Source organism: Hyperoodon ampullatus, assembly GCF_949752795.1.
Source record: "Hyperoodon ampullatus genome assembly, chromosome: 9".
In the NCBI taxonomy this organism is placed as follows: domain Eukaryota; kingdom Metazoa; phylum Chordata; class Mammalia; order Artiodactyla; family Ziphiidae; genus Hyperoodon; species Hyperoodon ampullatus.
In genome coordinates, this window is record NC_136922.1 from 50,597,601 (window position 1) to 50,623,157 (window position 25,557).

At 41.6% G+C, this 25,557-nt stretch overlaps 2 protein-coding genes across 5 annotated transcripts in view; one reads left to right on the top strand and one right to left on the bottom strand.

Moving 5' to 3' along the window:
- Nucleotides 1–1,847: 1,847 nt before the first annotated feature.
- PEG10 (paternally expressed 10) lies at nucleotides 1,848–8,676 on the bottom strand (the record flags this gene model as incomplete). The annotated part of the gene is made up of 3 exons (XM_079711827.1): nucleotides 1,848–3,051; nucleotides 7,929–8,083; nucleotides 8,647–8,676. 3 exons carry the CDS (start codon nucleotides 8,674–8,676, stop codon nucleotides 1,848–1,850), a joined length of 1,389 nt encoding a protein of 462 aa, XP_079567953.1.
- Nucleotides 8,677–9,717: 1,041 nt separating this feature from the next.
- The window catches only part of SGCE (sarcoglycan epsilon), a gene marked incomplete at both ends in the record, with an annotated part of 68,138 nt that continues 52,298 nt past the window's right edge, over nucleotides 9,718–25,557 (top strand). For 2 of the 4 annotated variants that reach the window (XM_079711414.1, XM_079711415.1), the window contains one exon: nucleotides 9,806–9,914. In XM_079711414.1, the coding sequence (XP_079567540.1) occupies nucleotides 9,806–9,914 (109 nt within the window). Of the gene's footprint in view, nucleotides 9,915–25,557 lie in introns of all 4 variants that reach the window. The other 2 variants (XM_079711412.1, XM_079711413.1) reach the window with 2 other exon arrangements.

Below are 25,557 nucleotides of genomic sequence, written 5' to 3' on the forward strand. Positions count from 1 at the left end.
CATCCGACTAAGTGTACTTCCTTCCGAGGCCTGAGGTGTTTCTGTTGCAAGGGTTTTGCCTGCTCCTGGGGGAACCAGTCGAGTTGCTGCTCCTTGCATCATGAAAGTGGAGTTTGAAGATGGTGAAGTTTCAAAGGGTGCAGCAAAAAGATCATGGAAGCCGTTTCACACTGCACCAATAATTGTGGCTTCCTTAATAAGGCCTCGGTCCTCCAAAGGTGTAAAGAGAGTACCGAAACTGCAAGAAAAGTCATGTCCTCCTCCTCCTTGTCTCCCCCTTCATGAAGAAAAAAGCATTTACTGTGTTTGCATCAGCTTCTCAGTAACTATTAAATGAGGCACCTGGCAGCCAATAATTCACATGGTGACAGAGGTTTCAGCAGGTAAAACCCAGGCTTCCAGGGTTTGCTGGGAAGTAAACTTATTACAAATTTTAATTAGATTGGCAGTTAAGGTGGAAAACAGAGATAATTTGTTGGTCAATATTTTGTCACTCCCACCAAACAGTGGAGGTCTGTTGGTGCTTTAGGATGTGCCCCAGTCCAGGGTGGCCCTGACCTTCTGTAGCCGTTTCAGAGAAAACCTGTGCCTCAGGTTGGTCTGAAGGTGCAATAGCCCAATTTAGCACACAGTCACTGATTGAGAAGCTGAACAGGAGTTCATTTCGAGGGCAGAGATCCTGAAGGATATGATGAGTATTTACATGGTGCTGTAAGACGGCGGCGGCGGCGGAGGTGGGGGCGGTGGCGGCGGCTGCGGCGGTGGGTACTGGGGCACCGGTGGCTGGCGGTACCAATGCGGATTCCAGGTGATCATCACGGGGACATACAGCGATCGCCCCTGTCCATCTCGCCCCACGGGGTACCAGGCGAATCCTACCGGGTAGGTCGGGTACGTGGCATATGCAGGGTAGGTCGGATATCCTGGTATTTGAGGTACGTATTCAGTGTACGTCGCCAGGTGAGCTTGGTCTTCTAAATTTGGAATAGACAGTCGAGGATACTGATTCTGGATGGTGAAATTGTTGGGAGCTCGGCAGTCGTAAGAAACTTGCAGTTTCCACCCCCTTTTCACTTGGAGAACCTGGGCTCCGTTGGGTGCGACGGTGGGAGTAATGAGCCCATCTTTCACGTTTCGGGCCACAAAATCTCGCAAAGCTGCCATTTCGGGTTCCGACAGTGAGTACACGTGTCCGCTGGGAATACTGTGTGCTCCAGGGATCATTTCTATGTTACGGTCAACCAGACGGTGGTCTGGGTAGACGTTTTCATCTACTGGAGTGTACACATTCTGGACGTAGTAATACCTCACGGGTTGGTAAACTCTGTATCCTTCCACCGGGTAATAGAATGACGGTTGTGCTGGTGGTGGGAGCGTGGGTGGTATCGGAGAGTACATCCGGCAATGGTATCGGCAATATTCGGAATCGAAGACGATCGATCGGGTGCTCCACGTGATGTTGGGATCGTGTGTGCTCAGCCAGCGCACCCCTAGGACGATGGGGAAGAACGGAGACTGAGTCACATCGAATGACAGCACCTCACGGTGATCTCCCAAGTCGACGATCAGGTCGTGCGTTTCGTGGACAACTGGGCCCGATGCTATGGGACGTCCATCAATCGCTTCTACAAGTATTGGCCAGTCCTTGACTCTCAGAGGAATGCCATTCTGGGCAACGTATTCGTGATCAATGAAGTTGCCCGAAGCACCAGAATCGATCATGGCTCGGACAAACAGGGTGTGTCTGCCCGGAAGATGAATCTGGAGCATCACTTGCAAGTGTGGCGATGAAGCAGCATCATCTTGTGGGGACCTTATTAATTCCGGCCCGGTCGCTGAAGGTCCCTCTACAGCGGGGCCGGGGAGTTTCCCGCCGGCGAAGCCTTCGAGGCCTTGGCAGGACAGTTGTCGGCGTAGTGACCTCCATTCCCACAGTAGAGGCACAGGTTCAGCTTTCGGCGTCTTTCTTTTTCTTCCTGGGTCAGGCGCATGCGGGCACCTCCCACGGGCTCGGTCGGATCTACCTGGTGGTGGCTGTTGACGTGAGGCATCACCAGCACACGTGGCGGGGAGCGTGGCTTGCGGGCGGCAGCTGCCCGGGCCAGCCTTCTCTCGATGTGGATGCACTGGCCGATCAGTGCGGACAGCGACTTGGCGACTTCGAGGCGCGACAGCTCCGCCTGAATGTGGTCGCTGAGGCCCTCGTGGTACTGGTCAATCAAGGCAGGCTCGTTCCAATCCAGGTCCTGTGCGATCATCTGGAAAGCATTGGAATAGTCGATGACTGACCCCATGCCTTGGCGCAGACGTCTGATCTTGCGTTTGGCAGCCTCGCGCCGCTGAGGGTCTTCAAAGACATGCTTCATTTCGGTCATGAAGGCTGGGTAGTTGTGCATCAGGTAGTGGGATCGCTCTAGCTTGGCGGAGGCCCAGCGGGCAGCACGGCCAGTCATCATGCTTGTCACGAAGCAGACGCGCACGCGATCAACAGAGAAATCTCTGGTGCTCTTTTCCATGAAGAGCTGGCACTGGGCCATGAAAGGCACCAGCATGTCTGGGTTGCCGTCAAACTTCTCGGGAAGGTCTTCTGGGCTCTCTTCCTCGATCGGAGTGGCTGGGGCAGCAGCAGCTGCAGCTCCGCAGAGCTCAATGTCATCTTCCTCCTCCTCAGGGGCGGGCTCCACCTGCTCGCGGAGGGAGGTGTTCTCCTCTGTGAGTTTCTGTACCTGGTTCTGCAGGTTGTTGTTCTCCTCGGACTGCTTCATGACCTTCTCTCTGAGGTTGTTGATCTCTTCAGAGAGATCCTCCCGCCTTCGTTCGGCCAGGTTGGGGTTGTACTGGCCCCTTTGGCCACTGCAGGGGGAGTTGGAGGGGGAGGCAGGATCGTTGGGGGGAGGAGGAGGAGGAGGAGGTGGGCAGTCGGGCCCCAGGGTGAGAGGTGGGGTGGGAGGAGACCTCCCAGGTGTAGCTTCACTCCGGTGGGGATGGAGGCCTGGATCCTGGCCTCCTCTTCCACCCTTTCGCCTTTTGGTTTTCAGAAGCTTTTTGTTTCTGTAAGTGAAGATAAAAGCATAAATTCAACATATGCATTTAAGGCACCACAATACAAAAAAGATTTTATCATTTAAAGTATCTACTAAAGTACTCTAAACACATGACTATTGAAAGCATCTCTTTGTTCTGCTTGCTCACATCAATAGTTAATAAACAGACAAAAGCCCTGCAAAAAAGATATTAATCAGTAGGACAGTAGATAATGAAAAGCATCCTACTTTTTGATGTCCAAATGACTTTTTCCTCAAGAACCACCTGTTCATCATGATTCAACAATACACAACTGTATCAACAGCACTATGACCTTTACTGACTAATAAAGAACGAGGAGACACTCCAAACAAGACGTTTTATAAGGAGAGAGCAGAGCAAGAGACTTTCAAGCAAAGATTGATAGTGGAAAATTACACACAATAAAGTCAAAATTATGACTGTTTATTATTAGAGAAGTTACCTGAAAAGTTGCTACTATTCCAGCCAATAGAAAACCAAGAAAAAGAAGTGGGGGGGGGTGAGTTAAAAATCACAGTGCCTGTATTCATCATCCTGGGGGGAGAGGGATGCTCTGGCCCACTGTCGCGACCCTGATCCACCTCTACAGAGAAGGCCACTAGTCATCAAAACAAACAACAACTGCCATCAAACCAGTGGGATCGTCTAAATTACTTTTCGGACCATAATTTGATTTCCCAAAGAGAATTCCCTTTGGGACAGAAATGGCAATGAGTAGCAACCTGTGTAATATCAGTTTCCCTCCTTACTATGCAGTCAATCAACAAATATTAATTGACGTCTCCTAGGAGTAGCTGGGCTATAAAATGGGACATTCCAAGAAGCCCAATAATAGTATACCTCAAACTTATAATAAGGATTTAATTAAATAATGCAGGTAAAGCACATAGTGAGTATTCAATAACTGTTAGCTGATATTAATAAAGTTATTAATAAAGAACAGAAACTTTAAATTTCTGTGTAATGAGGCTGCGATTAAAACAGGGAGGGGCTGCAACTATGGCAACCTGGGTATGCACATCCCACTAAAGATACTAATTTTTTTTTTTTAAATACTCTGTTGGTCAGACAAATCCAGGGCCTCATTAGACTTGCAGGTCACCAGTGTGCAATCCCAGGTTTTTAAACAAGGTTTGTCAATACATCCCCACCCAAAAGTTTGTAATTGAGAGTGGGATGGGTCACTCCTAGCGGGGTGAGTGACTGTATGTGTGTGTGTGGGGAGGGAACAGGGGGGTTAAATGTCCTAATTATGGGTAGGGTGACAATAAATCACACATATAATAAATCAGCACACAGGGCCTGACTGATTACTTCCTGGAAATAGGGTTAAATTCATTTCGAGTAATTATTTTAACACTTTGATGATTTTTTTAACAGGCATCAAATTCTCATATTTGGAAAACTGTAGGAAAGTGCTCAAAAGTTTAAAAATATAATATGTAAAGCAGGCAGACTGCCTATTCACTACATTTTAACTTGGCAGTCCTGGTCACCTGTTCCTCTCTGACCCATCAAGGTAAAAAATGGACACCAAATTAATTACATAAAATAAAGCCACAAAGATAAACGTGTTATTTCAGAGAAGTTAGGTGAAAAATAGCTAATATTTCAACCAATAGTGTACAAGGGAAAAAAAAAAGGTGATGGTAATCAAACGTGATGCCTGGCTGTAGAGAAATACCCCTTCCTCCTTCCTTCCTAAGACCCCTCCTCATTCTTCACGCCCCTCCCCTGCGCCAGCCCTGCCATCCACAGCCATTTTCCCTTATGCCCTGGACTGTGGGTATGGCCTCATCAAGGAGTGGCTATACAGCAAGTAGAGTCCTTAAGGGACAGAATTACTGTGCCATTTTAATAGTTTTAAATGCTACTTAATTACTTTAATAGCTTAGGTTATGGAAACAACTAATAGTTGACATGCAAGATAAAATCTTCAAGTTTAGGAAAAAAATCAGAAGATGTAATTAACACATCATAGCCTGTGACATTGTTTCATTTCCAGCTGCTTAAAGACAATTATATTGGTGACACTCAGAATATGAGGTCACAAAATAATGCAATTTTTATTAATTAAACTTAAAGAGTTTTAATGTCCCATTAAAAAGCAACTAATAAGCGCAGGTCAGGTGACTCAGGTGTCACTTCTGTCATCAAGACACTAATACTTAAAAACTTAAGAGACAAGACTTCTGAAAAGGCATTCACAGCATGGCCTGGAGCAGCGTGACCCAGGTCAGGAAGGTTAACAACCTATATGTCAATCACAGTCACTGGGGTGGGCTTTAATGAGGCCCAGGTCTGATGGTTTTCACATCTGCAAGACATGATAGGAGAGAAATAACAGTACATTAGGAAATCAGCAAACAATCACTGTATTGTTTATGGAAACAGAAAATCAATAAGAGTTTAAAATTCAAATGCTTTTGGTGACAGGAAGGAAATATAAAGGTGAGAAGAGACTGGAGATAGGAAAACAGGAAGGGGCTGCAACTATTTAACTTGGGGATGCACACCCCACCCCCCCAACTTTTAATTCTTGTAAAATTTTTAAATACAGTGCCGGTCAAACAAATTCAGGTCCTTTTTTAACCTAAGAGATCACCAGTTTGAGGCCCTTAACTTTTACCAATATCAGGCCTAAGGTCTACACCCCCGGGGTTTGTAATTTTGGGGTGGGACTCTAAGTCCTAAAAGAGTTAACTGCCCAGAACAGAGTCGTTTAACCATTAAAAGTGATAGGGCAGTGGGCAGGCAAGTCAACAATGTAAGTAAAGTTTACAAATGTTTAAACAGCAATTGGAGCACCAGTTAACATGGGAACAGGAGAACGGTAACTTGACTTGAATATAGGACTATGGCTCCTTAAACACCCCCTTAGTAGGGGCTGGACTGGGGAGGTGGGTCAAGGGGCCCCGTGCCTAAAACCTGGAAGGACACACAGCATAAAGCTAAGTTCCCTGGGTCAGATGCCACCTTTACACACGAAAAAGAGTTCAGTATTACTCTGTTTAAGAAGTAAAGACAAATGCTTCATCTTCGACTCTTCACAATGACTTTTGAAACTTTCTATCCCCCGCAACCCCCCTACAAACACACCAAAGTGCAAAAGTAGCCAAAACCCGCCATACATTAAACATCGCACTAGTAAATGACACTTCATTAAACAGTGCTTAATTGTTTTACATTTGCAAACATCCACATTTCTTTTTGAGAGCTATGAGTACTATTTGCGAAATGCAAATTCTAATAATATGCACATTTTTCAAACCATTGTTTTGAACCTCTTTAAAATGCAGACACAAATTCTGAAGAGAAGAGGGGTCAGGGTGGCAAGGTGGGTAAAAGGGGCCTGGGGACTTACTGAAAGGTGTAATTATGATTAGCACATGTTATCCATAGATTGTATACTTGTTGGGGGCTAGGGGGAGGGGTGATTGGTGGGGTGTGACAGGTTTTTGGGTGCTGCTAAATGCCCCTGTAACAGTCCTGGCTCATGGTTCCTAACATATGGAACCAGGTTTTAAAATTTCTTCATTTAGTTAGAAACATAAATAGCGGATTGGCAGTTAGCTATAAATTTGTTTTATATAGATATTTTTAAATGCCAGCTAAAACCTTCAATCTATATTTTCTCATGTAACCACTTTGTTACGTTACACAAATTTTAAATGACAATTATGTACCATTAAATAATCCACTTGCCCCAAATTTAAATAATTAGCTTTTGCTTTTTAGTTTATAAAAAAGCTAATTATTTTGAGTGTTTTGAATTAATTTAGCTGCTCTGAATTATAATTACTGCTTACATTATTGGAGCTTAAAAATGTTTTTTTTTTCTTCTGTTTTAAAGATCCTGTTGAATGAGAGAGAGATAAGGCAAGCAATGTCTTGGACAACCCAGGACAGCAAAACACCATAGGAAATAGCCAGGAGCAAAAAACCAGAAAACAACTGCAGACACCAAGGAAGACACTGAATAAACCAGTTTACTCTGGTCATTTAACACTTATTTGTGCCTACAATGTGTCAGGCACAATTATGTAGGCAAGTTAGCCAGGGCTAATCCCCTAAAATTCCAAGAAAAAAATCCAGATAAACACCTCATCCTTGCTCAGAGGCCAAGCCAGTAGCACCAACAAAGTCACTTAAAACTCCTGTGAAACAAAAGTTCAAGTTGTTCTTTATTTTGTAGCCACCAAAGCATCTGATTCCAGTAGGTCCCACCACAAAGGTCCACTAGTGTGTCAAAAAAAACTTGAGTTTTTTAGTTTTAAAAAATTAAAATTTTAATTTAAAATTTAATGATGTTAAAAGTATTTAAAATATTTTATTTTTCATTTGCAGTAAAAACATTTAACTAGATTGCCTTTAGAGGCGCCAGCCACGTCAGCTTAGAAGCACCCTTCATAAGCCACTATCAGGAGTTTAAATTCTGGGATTATGTTATTTAACATATGCAAAGTGCTTATTAATGCCATGTATAATTACTATTGTTGTTAATTGTTCTTATTTATTATTCTTATATTTATTAGACACTGGTGGATAAAAAGCAAAACCAGCGCAGAAGAGAAACCGCAGCAGCGAAACCGCAGGAGAGCTGGGCTGTGCAGCCAGGCGCAGGCAGCGAAGACGCAGGCGCAAAGGAAAGGTACCTGATGGGAGGGGTTCGGGGGCTCACACTGCGCAGGCGCAGGTGGGCCCTGGGGAGGTGGGGCCATAGGCCAGCCCAGAAGAGGCTGGTTCACGGCGGGGCCAAGTTTTGAGAGGTGCGGTCTGGAGGAGCCACTCCAGAGAAGGGGGGCTCAGAGGGAGGAGGGGTCTAGGGGAACGGCCTCAGAGGAGGTGGGGTCTAGAGGAACCGCCTCAGAGGAGGAGGGCTCGGGGAGACGCGGGGTCTGGGGAGGCAGGGTCTAGAAGGCGCGCTCTGGGAAGGCGCGCCGCAGAGGAGGCGCGCTCTGAGTAGGTGCTGGGAGGTGCTAAGCCTGTTCCGAGGAGATACTGCAGAGAAGGCGCGCTAGGATGGGCGGGGCAGGTCTGAGACTGGCTGCATGCCTCTCCCAGGATTCCCCCCTCCCCAAGCCCCTCCCACCAGCCTCCAACAGGCAGATTCATTTCATGCAACAAGAGCAATCACCCCCAGATCCAATCCCCCCACCACCACCCCGCGCCTTCCAAGACTAAGCAAACCAACAGTTTCCACAAACTGTTGCTGGACGCCAGTTCGCGCCACCACTACAACTATACCACCACTTCCATCAAGCGCAACTAGGCAAGGCAGCCCGCTCTGCCACCACCAAAAGATTTTTTACGCTCAAGTCAGCGCCCTTCCACTCCACTGCCATAGCAGGAATGGTGTGGGCAGAATGTTAAACACTAATTTTTGCCCAGGGCTCCATTTTGTCTAACAGCACCATCATGCAGAGAACCGTCCTGTAGAAAAACATAGTGGGAGCCATTCCAAAAGGTGTGTAAGAGACAAAGGTGGGGTTCCTCCAAGAAGACAGAGTAATCTTACTCTTCAGTTCATGTGCGCTTCAGCTGGTTTCTTTGTAGCGCAAAACAGTGCAGCTTGTGTACCTCTGCAGCTGTTATTACTTTGTAGCGCATTTTAGGTGTAAATTGTTCCGCAGCTCATGTACCTCTGCGGTTCCTGTGTCTTGCAGCGCAATGAAGCGCTGTTGTTGTGCTAATCGTTATCATTTTTGTAGCGCTGATCTTCTACAGCTCAGATTTTGTAGCGCATTTAGAGCGCAAATCAGTCATCAGTCTGCGGCTCACATATCGTTGAAGTTCATACTGGTTTTAGCGCAAAGAAGCATCCAGCAGTCTGTAGCGCATCGAAGCGCCCATCCGTCCGTAGCGCATTTGAAGCGCTCATCAGTTGGTAGCGCATTTGAAGCGCTCATCAGTTTGTAGCGCATTTGAAGCGCCAATTAGTTTGTAGTGCTTATCACTTTGCAGCGCATTTGCAAATTGGTCTGTAGCTCATGTCCGTCTGCAGCTCATGTTTGTCCGCAGCTCATATGTGTCTACAGTCCGTATCTGGACTTAGGTTCTGGAAATCAAAGCCCTGAAGGCTAGGTTTCTCCACGCAGTTTTGGGGCACAGCCAGTGAAGGCGTGACAAGGTGTGCGTGGAGACATTCCGGGCGCTACTCCATCTCCCGCAGCTTCCGATAAGAAGGGGGAATGAATGTGATCTTAAAAAAAAAGAAACATCCTCACCGCATACTCACCACGCGAGGACTCCTCTGCGAAGACACCAAGGACGGGGTCCCACACCTGTGCCAGGCGTGGGCTCCGCTGGGTGCTCGGCAGCCCGGAGTGGCTCCGGACGCGAGCCCGCTCAGCGGACCTTTCACGAGGCTCGGTGGTCCCTCTTCGCTGGTCTCCTCAGGTCGTAGTCAGGCTTCTTCGACACACACCAACCGAAGTTGAAGCGCGTGTACCGAGAGCGCCGACTGGGAGCCTTATATAGGCTGAACCGAGGAGGGGGGCGCCAAATCCCAGCGTGCTCCGCGGGTTAGGGGGGCGGAGGGGGGAGCGGGGGCGGAGGGGGTGGGGGATGGGGGAGATGGGGGTGGGGGCGATGGCCACGCTACACTGGCCCGCCGCTAGAGGGAGCACGGGATTAAGGAGGGGGTGCAGGATGCTGATGCTGAACTGGCCAAGCTGGGAGGAAAGAAGAAAGGGAGGGGAGTGGAGAATCGAGGACGGCTGGCCTAGGCAGGCCAAGAATGCAATTGCCCTGGTGGTGGGAGCTGGGAGACCCTTGTGCTTGGACGGGACAGTGTCGGGGGACACGCAGGATGAGCCCCGCGACCACTGGCACCTTCTTGCTGACAGGTTAGTGGCCCGCGCGCAACGGGAGGTCCTGGGGCCAACAGGCCGCCGCTTCCCCATCCCCCGCCCGGGTTTTGGGTACCCGGGTGCATTTTCTGGGCATCAGCCCCTCTTGCTGCGGAATCCCCGGTGCATCCCTCCTCCAGGACGCCCCGCACCCCACTTCCCGGGCCCTGTGCGTCCCCTACCAGGCTTGACCCCTGGCCTTTTTTCTCCGCGCCCCCCCGCGGGCCCCTCCCTGCCCAGAGGCGCCGAAATTCCATCTCCAATTTCCATTCCCATTGCTCCCCCACCCCCACCCCCAGCAGTCCTGGTGGTGAACCTCTCCCGATCCCTGCCTCAAAGAGCTGGGGGTCGTTGACCATTTGGGGGGGGGGGTTGTGGCTTACCCCGCGAATGGGGCTCTGCGGCCCAGAGGCGCGCCGTAGGAAATGGGTGTCAAGCTGCGCCCCCCTCTACACAAACGCATCTTTTTTTCCTTTTCTTGAATCCGATCTGGAGAGAACACAAAAATGTGCATTTGAAACGCCTAATTCTCCCCTCTTTCTAAGCGAATTTCTCGGCGACGGAAATCTCATTTTTCTTAGGTTTTGCGGAGCAGCGAAAAGGAATCATGAAACGCTAGGAGCCAAACAGGGTGTTGAGGTCAGGGTTAACCTCGGCTGGGGGCCAGAGATGCTGCAAACAGAACGGTTTGCCCCACCAAGTGCACTATTTCGAGAAAGCAAAACAATTAGAAACAGCTGTGGATGCCTCCAGTGTAGTTGGCGGGCTTCGGAGGCACCCAGCTACGGCCTTGTGGTGGTGATTACGAGGTTTACGCAGAGACCTAGATCTCTTTGCAACATTACATTTTTATAAATCTTGTAGGGTGAATGAATACATTTAGTCACGGTTACCGCACGTTTAATCCTTTGAAGCGTGTTGCCGAGATTCGGCCGCAAGTATTTGTGTATATTTATACATATAAGCATATATATTTTACGTTAGAGAAAATTGCAGTGAGTTACAAGACTTTAAAATACTGATGAGGAAGGATGCTGGAAAAAAAGCCTTAACGGGGGTTTCCATTTAAGTGCCTCAGTGTTAACGCACTGAGAAAAGGGACAATCTGTTGATAATCTTAGTAAAAGAAGTTTAAAATGAAAAACCAGTTGCCTACAACTGAGTGAGGTTCCTGAAACACAGATGAGACACATTTGTGTATAAAGGCTAAAACTGAGCGTATTTCAGTAACATTGCTACAGATTATTTTATACATAGAGGATAGATAAGAATTTGACCCATCGTAGGAGGACAGATAAGAATTTGACCCATTGTAGGTGATACGATGGCAGAGATCTCACTTAAAGCGAGCCTTTCTAGGAGTAAACAAAACTGTAGCACATTTATTGAGATTCTACTTTTTAATCAGAAATAAAATGTTGACTATCAGATATGTGAATGAATGAAGTGCAGATTCCCAACACTGAAAGATATTTTTCTAGGAAGTTGGGTGAACATAATTATACTGTTTAGAAGTGCCTAGTGCCTTTTATTTAATGTTTAGGATGTTCACTCTTTTCTTCAATGTAGAATAATTTCAGGATTTATTATGTATGCTAGAGTACTGTTCTGGTGACCACTGGACTGTCAAATTCTTAGCATTTTTAATCCAGGAAAGTTACTTCATCTACTTGTTTGTTAACTGATAGACATTCTTTTTTCTAAAAAATGAAATTAAAAAATAGTATAGGTGATAGAGAAAATTCAGGTTTAAAAATCTATCCCAAGACTTTTAAAGTTCGAACAAGTTTGAACCTATTTGAATTTTTATTTCAAAATGTTAGCCAGGATTTTTTTTGGCAGGGGGGTGTGAGAAAAGAAACAGCTTTAGTATTATCCTTATCATAATAAAAGTAATTCCTATTCATTGTACAAAATTTAGGGAAGAAAAACTCCAGAAAACTGGAAAAAAAATCAAGAAGAAAATCAAGATTACCTGTAATCTCTTCATCCTGCGATAACCCCAGTAAACATTATGGGCTCTACTTTATCTATGCATATATATGTGCCTAAATAATACACATTTTTCACAGAGTTGCACATGTATAATTTCTAAAAATTGAAAATGGGATCAAATTAATTTCCTCCATTTTTTCTCTTCAAGGAGCCTTAACTATCTAAATAACTTTAAATTTGCAGAGTTTTTTTAAAAGGAAATAGTATTAATTACTTTTTCTAATTAAAATTTTAAATGAACAACATTAGTACGGAAATATTTAAAACCAAAGAATAGAGAGTTTCCTCTGATCTCACTATTGTAACATACACATAGTAATCATTTGGTATATTTCCTTGTGTTTTTTATTCTTCTACATATGAAATAATTTTTGCTCAGAAATAGATTTTTCTAAGGAAAAAACAACATCAGTAGATAAGTAGTTTTGATAAAACTTTTTAATCTAAAGCAACAAAACAATGTTAAACATAAAAACAAAAGTACAATGTTAATAGATAAATACTTGAGATAACATGTTACCTAAAACAACAAAACTGCATTTAAAACCACCCCCCAACTTAATAGACAGGAATTTAAAACACTTCCTTGACATTTGATATCATAAGTGAATTTTGGATTTTCTCAGATATTTGTTCCCATTGTTGTTTGTTCCTTACCCGTTTTGCACAAGATTACACGCAAAGCAAAAAGAGGTGCTAATGTGCATTATATACTTTATCAAATAATAACTGGGCATTGTATCTGAACATTTTAATCCATTTTTATGAGAATTTCCTGTGGATCTATGAAGCTGTTGATTTACCACCTGTATTTTAACTTCTAGTGTAGTGGGAAAATTGTATTTCAAAACAAAGTGGGATTTTCACTTGTCAAATAATAGCTAGAGTTTCTAATTGGACGTTTTATTTATTTAAGACAATTTTCCATGTATCTGTGAAGCTGTTGATTTGCCTTATATGTTTAGCTTAATTTCTTGGGTGGTGGGAAAATTGTATTCCAAAACAAAAAAGTTTAATTTTCACTTGTCAAATAATAACTGGACTTTCTAGTCGGACATTTTATCTATTTTAGATGACAATTTGCTGTGGCTCTATGAATCTGCTGATTTACCACATGCATTTGGCTTCCCTTTTAGTATATTAGGAAAAATTTATTTCTAAGCAAAGTAAAATTTTCAGCTGTCAAATATTAACTGGACTTAGTACTTGATCATTTTATCCATTTATTATAAGAGTTTGCCATAAATCCAAAAACTGTTGATTTACCTCATATATTTAGTTTAAATTCTAGTATGGTGGACAAATTGTTTTTCTTAGCAAAACAGAATTTTCACTTGTCTCTCAGACATTGAAAATTAGCAAGAGACAGTGAGAAAACCGATGAGAGAAAAAAGTAGCACGTATCCAGTTTCTAGCACTGGTTTTCACTGATAAAAACCATGCTCCAAACAAAGTGTTGAAGCATTGAAGAAACCCTGACATGTTAAAAAATTCTCAATCAGATATTCAGATTGGTTGGGATTGTAATAAGTGCAGTATTTATGGATCATATTTTCTCCAAAATAACCAGCTACTTTGTTTCTTTTTTACTAACTGTCCACACTTACTCTATCTGATCCCTTTTCTTAAAACTTACCGTTAAGTCAGTTCTAAATACCCAAGTGTAAATTCTATTGTTGGTCTTATTTCCTACTCTTAGTGTAAAAAAGGACTCTAAGTGAATAGATGACATGGGTTTATGTGTCCGTTAGAGATTCTTGGTCTGGAGCTCTGTTTAAGTCCAGAGCTTCACAGAAATATTAACATTGTGATTTTTTTTCTTTCTATCCTTTCCAATCCCTCCATCAGAGACAGAGAGACAGGCATGATAGGAAGACAGATAGACTTGGGTAGACAGATAGACAGACGGACAAACATGGACAGATAGACAGACACTTGGGCACACACATATGCATGACATCCAGGCTTTTTCTAAACTTTAGGATCCAGTTCTCCAGTTTGCTATCTCCCTGATTTCTAAAAATATTAAGCCAAAAGCACCAGTGCATAATTCAGAAAGGGCAGCTGGTGTTTCTAAAGATCAACAAGTATTTTTCAGGTTGGTAGAATCAGATAGAGTCTCAGTGCTCTTAAAGTTGTTCCACATGAACTGCTTCTGAACTGCTTCCAAGCAAAATTCTGTCTAAGCAAAATTCAGTTTTTTTAAACAATGTAACTATAGTAAAGACAGTATTGAATAAAAAACAATCTCCACCATCTGACACTAGAAGAAACATTTCCATTGATGTTCCTTCCCTTCTAGTCTTTGTTCCATGTGCATATATATTTTTACATGACTATAATTTTAATATGTGTAGATTTTTTACACTTTGCTTTGAAACATAAGTGAATCTTGCTTTCAGCTAAGCATTTGTCAAGGCTTTAGAATGCTCCTGTGTGTGAGATGCTGTGTTAGACTAGCAGGATTGCTTTGTGAGCATGAGGCAGGCTGAACCAGTACCCACCAGGTGTGGGGTTTACGGGCTTTGGGTCTGGGAGCTGTCCCTAGTGAAGGATCACAAGCCTTTGCCCTGGGTCTTCTCTTTTTCAACATTTTTATGGATAACTGTGACGAAGATCTAAGATGCTTGCTTTAAAATCCATGGTTGACTTGAAAAAAGGTTTACTGTTACAAATAGATAACAGAATTTAGAGTTAAGAAGGTTTAAGTAGGCTGTAGTGCTATTCAAAAATGTATTTTATAGCAGTAAATGCATCATAATTCATTGGTGTGTAAGGAAGGAGGTGACTTTACATGGTGGCAGTTTTTGAGGAAAAGGACAGTTAGTATGAACTGGTGGCATAACGTGGCTACAAAATTATCAAATTTAGATTCCGATAATAGTGTAGTGTCCATATGTCACAAAAATTAACAGTACCCTGATCTAATTAACCACATCTGTAGTATTGTGTCCATTTCTGGCTGTCACGTTTAAAGAGAGACATTGACAAAGTAGACAACTTCCAGAACAGTCCGTGGGGATGGTGAGGGGTCTGGCAATCCTGTCATAGGAGGTATCCTCCAAGGGTCTGGAAATGTTTAGCTTGAAGACTAAAAGACATAAACTCTCTTCTGTCTGCTTCAGAAAGCACATCTAGCTGCAGTGGGTGAAAGGTAGAGATGGATTTCAACTTGAGACCTTTCTAACAGTGCAGCTCAGGAAGGGAATCAACTTAACACCTTTACTTGGTCTCTTATTTTAAAGTATCAGAAATATTTACCTTTCTTGTAATGGATATTTAATTTGAAGGCCATGATAACATTTTAGTGTAGGATAGCAAAGATACTTGTGATGGAAACATTTTATTTTTTCTGATCAACTATCTAAAAAGAATAGCCCTATGTGTTGCAGGTTGATTTCTTACAACTTGAAAATAGCTGCAACAGGACATTTTAACACATTCTTTCCTCCCTTCTCATTTCATTTCAAACATGAAAATCTGAGAAGTAAAGTTTTCCCCCCCTGCAAATTATCCTGGCTTTAACTTGCTTCCTAGAGTTGTTCCTTTCCTAGTGTTTCTTGCTTGCTGAGAACGGGCTTCTCAGGCAGAGTGGCTACAGATGCCTGGGGGGGCGCCCTGGCTTGGGGGAGTGGACCGCTGCTGGGCAGCTGAGACCTCAGCTGCTGGAGCCTCTTACTCAGGGGAAATGTGGAGCCATTCTCCCTTCTGCAGTCCCCGCCCCCCCTTATATGTCCTTGCAATACTTAACAGTTACAATTTTTAGCTTTTCAATAGAAAATAAAACCTTTCAATCAAAAGTAGCTGCTGCCCCTGTGCTCTTTTAACTTCTCTTCCTTTCAAGTTAGCCTCGTTTCTGACTGCCAGTCTTAGTGTTTCAAACACGTCTCGGGACAGATTTTTCTTTCCTCTCCATCTGCCTATTGATTGTTTATTTTGATTATAATCTCTAACTTTGAAAATGTGATTGCTCAAAATTAATTTGTAGAGTATGCACACAGGACCCCACTTCTAAGAACTGATAACCTGTAACACATCTGACTCCATAGCAACGATTTTTATGCCCCTGACCCTTGAAAACTAAGACTCTGATGAGAAATGTGAAGAAAGAAGAGAACATTCTTCAGTCATCTTTTTAAACCAACTTTTTCCTGCCTCTTTTACTCCTGCCTCTTCTCCCCACACCCAGAACTTTCTCCTCCACTCAAATTGTTAGGTCAGATATATGGGCAAGCTAACCCTGACTATGTGAAGTGTATTTTTAATGTTGAACAAGTTTCTCCTCTTCTTACTTTCTCTATCTTTTATAAAAGTGTCGTGCACTTTTGTGGGATAGTAGTAATACACCGGGCAACTTGTGATGGCTGGGTTCCCAGTTTTTGAAGATGCCACAGGCGTTCCTGAGCTAAGCTCATATTTCCGAGAGAGAAATGCTCAGCGATGAGCGTCTGGCTTGTCAGCGCTCACGCACCTGATCAGCGGGCGGCTACTTGCAATTCCTTGAATGCAATACTTGCTTCTCTGCTCCTGGGTTTGGGAAGCAAATGATCTCCAACGTTTAAAATTTAAAACTTCAAGAAGTTATCTTAGGAAATAAACAGGTAGCCTTGAAACATGAGTTGCTGTGCTTATTAATGTTATATTCTTGGAAAAATCAACATATTCGTAAAGCTGACGTGCTGTTTTCTTCTTGGGCCACTTTGGTAAAATTCTTATTTTTCGTGTCTTCATCTAAGAATTTCTATGCACTCTTTATGCAATCCCGGTTTAAATGTGTCTTATCACTTAAAAAGCGCTCGTCTTTAGCACGTCTCATTTTCTACTTAATTGCCTTGGACTAATCAGATTTTTTAGACTAGCTCTTTGGCATTCTGTACCTCGGGAATCGCCACGGCATCTGTTGTGACACGGAAGGCAGACTTTTTCTCTTCTGACAAATGAAGCCGCTCATTTCAAAAATGTTTAGGAGTTAGGCAGCTCCAGTGTAAATTCTTTCCCATTCTTTAGCTTTTCACTCATTCATCTGGTCACCACTTTGATTATTATGGAGATTTGGGGTTCACTGTGAATTTGAAAGAAGAGATCGCAGTTAATTTTCCTACAGCAGTTAAAGTGAAATATTTTAGTTCCTGATTTCTTCAGCAATAGACATAGAAGTAAAGTTGATTTTTTTATCTTGAAATGCAGAAGAAGAAAAAATTAGCCGCATGGTTTTTCTTTTTTTTTTCTTTCTCCGTAGCAAATTGGTGTTTCTCACTGTGCGGTAAAATGTCAGTGGCTCTTCTGTCCTATGAAAGAGTTAATCAGTGTAGCACCTTTAACATGTTTCATTTTTTTGTAGTTATAGAATTGATTCTAATGAAAGGCCAGTACTGCAGAAGTGGAAACAGAACAGGTTGCTACATGTGCTTATCAAAATTTGAAATGTATGTTATTTTTTGTCGAGCCATTTAAATTCTAGTTTAGTTTACAAATATACTTTAAGTGATGAAAAATAAAAATATAAGGACCTTTATTGTAGGATTGATAGTAATAATGAAAAACTAGGAAAAAAATTGGGTCACCTTACTAACTAATACTTTTTTTATTCATTTATTTTTTGAGAATTGACTGGTTTTGAGACTGTGTTAGATGCTGGGGAATACACTTTCCCAGCCGTTAGGGAAGTTTTACATTAGCGGAGTTGACAAAGATTAATCAATTAATCACACATATAAATGTGCCCTCAGAACTATGATAAGTGCTACAAACACTAGTAGAATTTCTAAGCAGGGGATTTGGCCAGACAGGGGGATTAAGGAAGGCTTCTCTGAGAAGGTACTCAGATCTGAAGGATGAGTAAACATTAAGTGAGGTGAAGAGGAAAGGTATATTTGAGGTCAAAGGAAGAGCTCTGTAGAGGCCCTGGGGCAGGTTGCCCTGGCAAACAGAAGGTGTTGGAAAAAGTCCAGCGATGTTGGAGCCGGGAGGGAAGGGAAACTACAATATGAAAGGAGGCTAGATAGGGGGTCAGGGAGCAAATTTTGCCTACCTTCAAGAGTGTAATCTTCATCCTAAAACCAACAGGAAGTCTTTGGATGGGTTTAAGCAGGACTTGATCAAATTTGCATTTCAAAAAGAGCACTTTGGCAGCATTGTGATGAAAGGATTGGAGGGGTCAGAATAGAAGCGGTACTTCGAAGGCTACTTTAGTAACCCAGAATAGAGATGATGACCTCCCAGGCTAGGGTGGTGATGGGGAAATGAAGATAGGAGGGACATCTTGAGGGGTAAACAGCAATCGGAGTGGGTTGTGGATTGAATTTGGGGTGGAGAGTGACAGGAAATATCAAGCATGATTTCTAGATTTCTGTTGTATTCATGAGAATGAATGGTGATACCATTCTCCTGATGAAGAATGCCGGAAGAGGACCAAACTTTAAGGGAAAGATCAGGAGTCCTAGCTTGGACAGGCTGAGTTTGAGGTGATGATAAATAAATTATGATTGAGCCACACAGCATAAAGCTTTGCAGTCTTAAAATGTGATATCATGTAAACACGTTCAAGATATATGCTAAGGGAAAAAGTGTGATCACATTATGTAAAGAAAAGCATGGTGTATGTGTATGTTTATATGTGTATGTGTATCAACATACGTTTGCATATGCATAGAATATGGAAAGATGCAGGGACTATTAAGAGTGGATACCCTCGGCAGTGGCATTAGGAGGATGGCATTGGAGGGAACTTTTATATTTTATACCCTCCTGGTTATACTATTTGAATGTATTACAGTGAAAATTTGTGGCTTCTATAATAAAGAAAAATAATGACTGTTTCAAGTAAACACCCATTAGTATATTATTGTTATATTTTTTATTTTGAGCAGAATTTTCTCCTACAGTTTTGCTTCCCTAACCCGCTTTGCCTTTTAATCCTTTCCCACTAGATCGCACTATTAGGCTAGATTTCACCGTCTGCGTAGTATTTTGTATTCTACCTTTCGCTAATTTTATTAATTTCAAAACAGTCCAACATTTTGCAGATGAGGACATTAAATTGTAATGGTGCCTGTAACTACTTAATATATTATGTATCCCATTTTCAAGGGTCCCACTGGTGCTCCTTATGCATCTAGTGTTTCTCAGATAGAATATAGATAGTACCATTTCCGGGCAGTGAAAACCCAGTACGTGTCTTGGTTGGGCTATTTGAGCAAAGGTGTAAAACTCCAAAGAGAAGTGGATAACCCTCCCTTCTCCATGAACTATTCTATCAAACCAACACTTCTTCTTTTATCAGATATTTAATTTTTCATCCAGTTTTGATATATGTAATGCAAAGTCGAATCTTGTGTCCACGCAGTTTTTGCTTTTGTTGCGTTATTTCCTCAGAATAAAATACCTAAGAGTTTGTGAGAGTCAGAGAGTACAGATATCAGTATAACTTGCTTCTTTTTATTTTATTTTATTCTTATTTTTTTAACATCTTTATTGGAGTATACCTGCTTTACAATGGTGTGTTAGTTTCTGCTTTATAACAAAGTGAATCAGTTATACATATACATATGTCCCCATATCTCTTCCCTCTTGCCTCTCCCTCCTTCCCACCCTCCCTATCCCACCCCTCTAGGTGGTCACAGAGCACTGAGCTGATCTCCCTGTGCTATGCGGCTGCTTCCCACTAGCTATCTATTTTACATTTGGTAGTGTATATATGTCCATGCCACTCTCTCACTTTGTCCCAGCTTACACTTCCCTCTCCCCGTATCCTCAATTATAACTTGCTTCTTATCACACCTGGCTTTTGTAGCTCTCAACCAGTCTGCCTTGGCCGGTACTGGGAATGAAGACTTGCTAAGATGCCGTCTTCTTAGCCCTGTGAAGTTTGGGGTGGTTGGAGCCCCTGGGCTTCTCCTTCCGCTGGTGAGCAGCCTCTAGCGTTTACTCCACTCTGCCATACAAATATCATTTTTCATGTGTCTCATGACAGTGAAGAAAAAAGAAAGAGTGCTATATTCTATAATGCCAACTGTAGTGACAATAGTTTTTTCATGTGAACATCTATTTTTTTTAAAAAAAACATTTAAAGAACTCTAAAATTTCTTTCATATTAAGTGAAGAGTAAATGTAATAATAGCTTATATTTTTGGAGAACATCATTGTGTGCTAAGCACTCTTCTAAGGGTCTTAAGTGTATTATCTCATTTAATATTCACAATGCCTCTATGAAGTGGGCACTGTTCTGGCCCTACCAGATGAGTAAACTGAGGTACAGAGACATTGAATAACCCACCCAGTGGACAAAAACTGGGATTTTGAACCCAGGCACTCTGTCTCCAGAGATGCTGATTTAAACACTACCTTTCTGTGCTCCCAATTTTTATTTCACTCTAAAGTCTAAAATCTTACCTAGCTTGTGCTAAAGTTATAAAATTCTAATAACTTTAGATTATATTAATTACTTACGTTCTGCCCTGCCAGGCTCTTCTGTTTTAACAAAGTTTAGAGGCTTCTCATTCTGGCATTTTTGGTTTGAAATCTTGCTATTACACTCCTCTTAGGAATATTTTTTTCTGACTCCCTTTGAAGTTGGGGTGGACAGTTCTCCTCAGCAAAGCCATTTTTTTCTCCATAGGTTCCAACTAACCTTTTAGCTTTCCTCTTTTAATGAATTGTGTGTGTGTGTACATACATACATAACACATAGGATTAATTCTCATGGGTATTGCCTCCTTGCTAGCTGTTTCTAATCCAGCAGTCAGGGAAAACTTATTTTTTTCTAGAAAGAAAAGTAAGTTGAAGAGGACCTACTAGTAATAATAATAATATCTCAAATTACTTAAGAAATATACAGTTCACAGAGTGCTTTCCCATTTAACCATTTGGGGATCGTATTGATGAGTAGATAAAGGGGACTTTGAAGTCAATCAAGAAATGAGTTAAAAATCCAACTCTGCTACTTACTAAACATAATGATCTGGGATAAGCTACATAATTTCCTAAGACTTCTTATCCTCATTGTAAAATGGAAGTAATAATACCTGTTTCACATAGTGATGATGTAAGGATTAGAATAGTTACATATAAAATGTTCAGTGCCTTGTACTTAGCACTCAAAACTTGGTAGCTAATGATGATGTCAGCTAACATTTTTTAGAGAGAAAAATATAAAAACAAAATTTCAGTATAAGAGACAATTTAAAAAGTATTAAGGATAGTTACACAGAAAAGGGAAGAGAAAATGTAGAGGGCAAGGGAGAGACACAATGACATGGGGAATGATGAGAGAAGGGAAGAGATGTAGGCGACCTGAGCTGTCTATCCTATTTATGAAAACAAAGTCTGTGTCCCCTTTGAGTGAAATAGGAAAAGAGACAGATGAAACAGTGGACAGAGAAAGACTTGACAGTTTGGTTCTAAGGTGAGTGTGTTAATCAGATTATATTTCATCTGGCATATTCTGCTATTTACTTGGACAGTGATGTCAGACTAAATTATTATTTATTATTTCTATCCCTTGACATTTTGATTAGCTCATCAGCAATCAGTCACTATTCACAGCTCTTCAATTGCTTTTATTAAATAGCAAACCCTTCCTCACTAAGTCAGCAAATTATTCAGGTTTGGGAAAGAGTCTTGTCTCTTCAGAGAGTGTTTGCCCCAGGCCAGATGAGATGCAGTCATGCTGCTACAAGACTCCGGATGAATCATGGAACCTTAAGACAAACTTTAAGTATTGAATGGTTTCTAGGGAATTTAAGGGCCTGCCAGTCACCATTGGATTAATTCAGGCTTTGATGAGTTTTGAGAGGGAGCACTGAGGAATTGGTTAAATTGTATATCATGCTATGCTAGCTAATTGTGTGAATGTCTTCTTAGTCTGGGCTCTGTAAACACAAGATTCATATTATTCTTTGCTTTTGTGTTTATGAATTAGAGCAAAACTCATATCCAGGTACAACTGTAGCATAGATTATCATGAACCCAATGAGCACAGTGGAGTTCTTTCAGGATTTCTGAGAATGGTCCATTATCTTTGGAAGGAGTCCAAGAATCAGTCTATACAGGCTGACTTTTTTTTTTTTACACACTAGATTTAATCTTGAAAAGTAATGTATAGAATAAATAGTTTCAAAAATTCAGTCATGTTTTCCCATCCTAAGGAAATTTGTTCTCTTAGAAAAAAAATGGTGTGCTCCTTTTCTAATGAAAATTAAACTTATTAAAATACTACCTTTTTTCCCCAATGAGTATTCTGCATTTGTCAATGTACAGATTACAATAATTTTCTTTACAAGAAGTTAGCTAAGTGGATCCATGATCTTGGACACACAGTGAAAAACAAATATTTCAGTGTTACTGAGATTTCTCCCTCAGGGTGTGGAACTTGAATGTTTAAGCAGACACATTATCCGTGGTGTTGTGTCTTGCCTTTATTGACATTGTCTGGTGAGTAGAGCAGTAAAAAGTTGTCTTTTTATTTAGATTTATTGGACTGTGGTCTTCTGTGGTCAAAGCAGGACTTTAGAGGGATCAATATAAACTTTAAAAAAATGAATATGCTCAAAGCAATGCCAGCCTTAAAACAGAGCTATATCTGTGAGATGTGTTTAAACTATTTTACCCTGCCTCTATTTTATAACAACTGAGGCACCAAATTTGTCTTTTTTTTCAAATTTGTCTTTTGAATTTTGAAATTCTTGTCTGTAAAAGCCAAGTAGGCTGCACTTACATAAGTGCATGAGCAATGATACGTTGGTTCACCCGGCAAGGATGTGCAGTGACATTAAATCTTATGGGTTAGTGTGGTTCTAAAAGCCAGAGTATGAGGCAAAAAATTTCATAGACTTAAGTTACCCTAGTAAATCCTTTAAATTACCTATGAAGTACATTATGTGTAGTTTTGTGTGTATAACTGAACAATAATTCTTATGCACAGCATGGTCTGAGAACCACTGGGCTAGAATAAAGGAAGGAACAAAAGGGATGCTGTCTGGACACTCAAACCCTTCTTTCTTTATGGTAACTCCCCAATCCATGGAAAAGTGGAGAATTCTGAAGCATGCCTGCTTGCCTGCTTGCCTGCAGGGTTTACTCGATTCTGCTGTTCGATCAAGCCTCTATAACCTTCAGACATGTTAACAGATTCTCTTGGTTTTGTATGGATTGAACTAGACAATCTACATGAAAGCACCTTGCTTAGGACCAGGTGATGTGATGGATTTAAATGTAAATGTTGCTTGTCAGGTCCACATATATACATTGTTTTTTGAAAAGTTGTAGAGAAGAACTTGGCCACTTGCTTCCTGTATTTCTAGGTTGAGATTTCCCACTTTCCAGCAGTGACTTTCATGTTCTTGCAAATTGGCTGCATCTGTGGGCCAGTTGGGGATAAGAGAGAGTAAAGTTTTCAGTTATAAGGTTAGCCCTACATTTGCCACATTTGATGTGACTTGGTTGAATATCCTATATACCCTTGGGTCCTGTAGGTCTTCTGTTGGTCTTCTAGAGTTCGTATTTGTGTGTGAGAATCACCTGATGAAACTGTGTAACCCACCTACCTAGATTCTCCATGGTGGAGTCACGAATATGTGTTTTAAATTTTTTTATTTTGTAGTTTTTGGGGTGTGTGAAATATGTATGTTTAGAGAGCTGCCCAGGTGATTCTTATGTAACTAGCATGTTGCCTTTGGAACCCAGCAATTAGGAAAACCCTTGGAGGTGTGATATTTTGCCACAAGAGGCCATGAACATTTCTGATCCTATTTTAGCTTAAATTATTTAGGAAATGACTACTGTATTCTTCATCTAGATTTAAAAGGACATAACTTCAGTTCTTAGGTGAATCAACCATTTATTAGGTGAATCAGCCATAAGATTGGTCTTTTAGTAGTTATAAAATTAGTATACTTAGGTTTACATAATTAAAAAATTCAATACCAACCAACTCATTTATTCACTTGGGGTGCTAAGCCTTTGATTTCCACTCCCAGGTATCACTGAAATGATCACCTGAGGTTTTGTTTGATTATTTTTAATAACTTGGGTTTTGAATTGTATTCTTGTTTTCATTTTGGAAGGGGACTTGGTATTTCTTATAATTTAGTTTAAGTTTAGAATTTTACTCAAAATTCAGTTTGAGAAGGAAATAACCATTTCACCTCTGATTTACTAGGGTGAGGAGCCCTTTCAACATTAAGTGTCCTGTACCCCAACAAATGTTTCTCTCTTCACTTGTCCTTACTCTCTGATTCATGAAGTATTTTCTTTATATGCTTGTATAAAGTATATGTGTTTTGTATATGCTGTACAATATACAAGTACATGTATATTGTATGTTTCTGCTTGGTCCCACCCATTCTAGTTTTTCTGGGATTGTGTCTCATCATTTATGTTCCTTTTCATTACACCTAGTCTCTTTCTCTCTCCTTATGTCTTTTCCTCAGCTTATAAACAAAATTTGTTTCCCTACACTAAAATAAACAATCTTTTTCTCTACCTTGCTGCTCCTCAGTCTGACATATCATCTTATCTCTTTGCTTCCCTATTCTGGCCAGTGTTCTTAAAAGATTAACTCTGTTTGTTGCATCTACGTCTTGGCCTTTTGCTGTCTGGCTTCTACTCTTACCACTTTATTGGAACTCTGCTTTCAAGGAGTCACCAATAACTTCTCCCCTTTCACATCTAGCAGTCTTTTCTAAGCTCTCATCCTCTTTGACCTTTCTGCAGTAAGTGAGGATGTTGATCACACTCTCCTTTTTGACAACTCTTCCGTTGACATATGTGTATGACACTTCAGGCTCAGTTGTCCAACCTCTCTGACCGCCTTGTCTCTTATTTCTTTGCTGAATTATCCTCTGTTTTTTGCTATGTAAATGTATTTATTAACATGTTCTTCTGCCTTTGTTGTCCCTCCCACTTTTCGTGCATTCCTTCTTGCTCTATATTTCAACTCCAGAAGCTAGGACAAAACTACGGGGTACACACTGGGGGATTTGGGAACTGAGCTGAACTCAGAGGGAACATATCTGAGATGGCTAGAGGAAGGGAGAATGAGATGGTGACCCAATGTTGTAGTTAGGAAAATGGTACCCAAATATCAAGTCTGGAAGATAAGGATGGAAAGTGGGAGAGTAAGCAGTAAGATTGGTAGTTTGGATGATTGGAAATAGTATAGGCAAATAGGTCAGGAACATGAATGTGTATCTTCTCCAGATCATTTTGTACCTGACAGTCTAATGTGTGTTACCTGAGAGCATGATCTCTTTAAGGAATTGCACTGGAGCTTTGGCTTCAACAGTCATTTCTCTGGTGATGAACTTCAAATCTGCATCCAAAGCTTGCCTTAGATTCTCCTGTGAACCAGAGCTCTATTTCCATCTTCTTCTTAGGTGGTTTCACCTGGATATCCAACTGGTACCCCACATTTAACATATCCCCAAATACATTTGTCATCTTTCTCCTGAAGTGGACTCCTTTTTGGCATTCCTAATATATCACTGTTTTGTGTCATCCTGGATCAAAACTTCAAAGCCATTATTGATTCTTTTTTTAGCCCACATCCAGCAATTTGAGAAGTACTGTCAGTATTCTCTCCCATGATGTCTTGTAACTGGCCCCACCTTTACTCTTCCTTTCTTCAACCCCTGATTATGGGCTGACT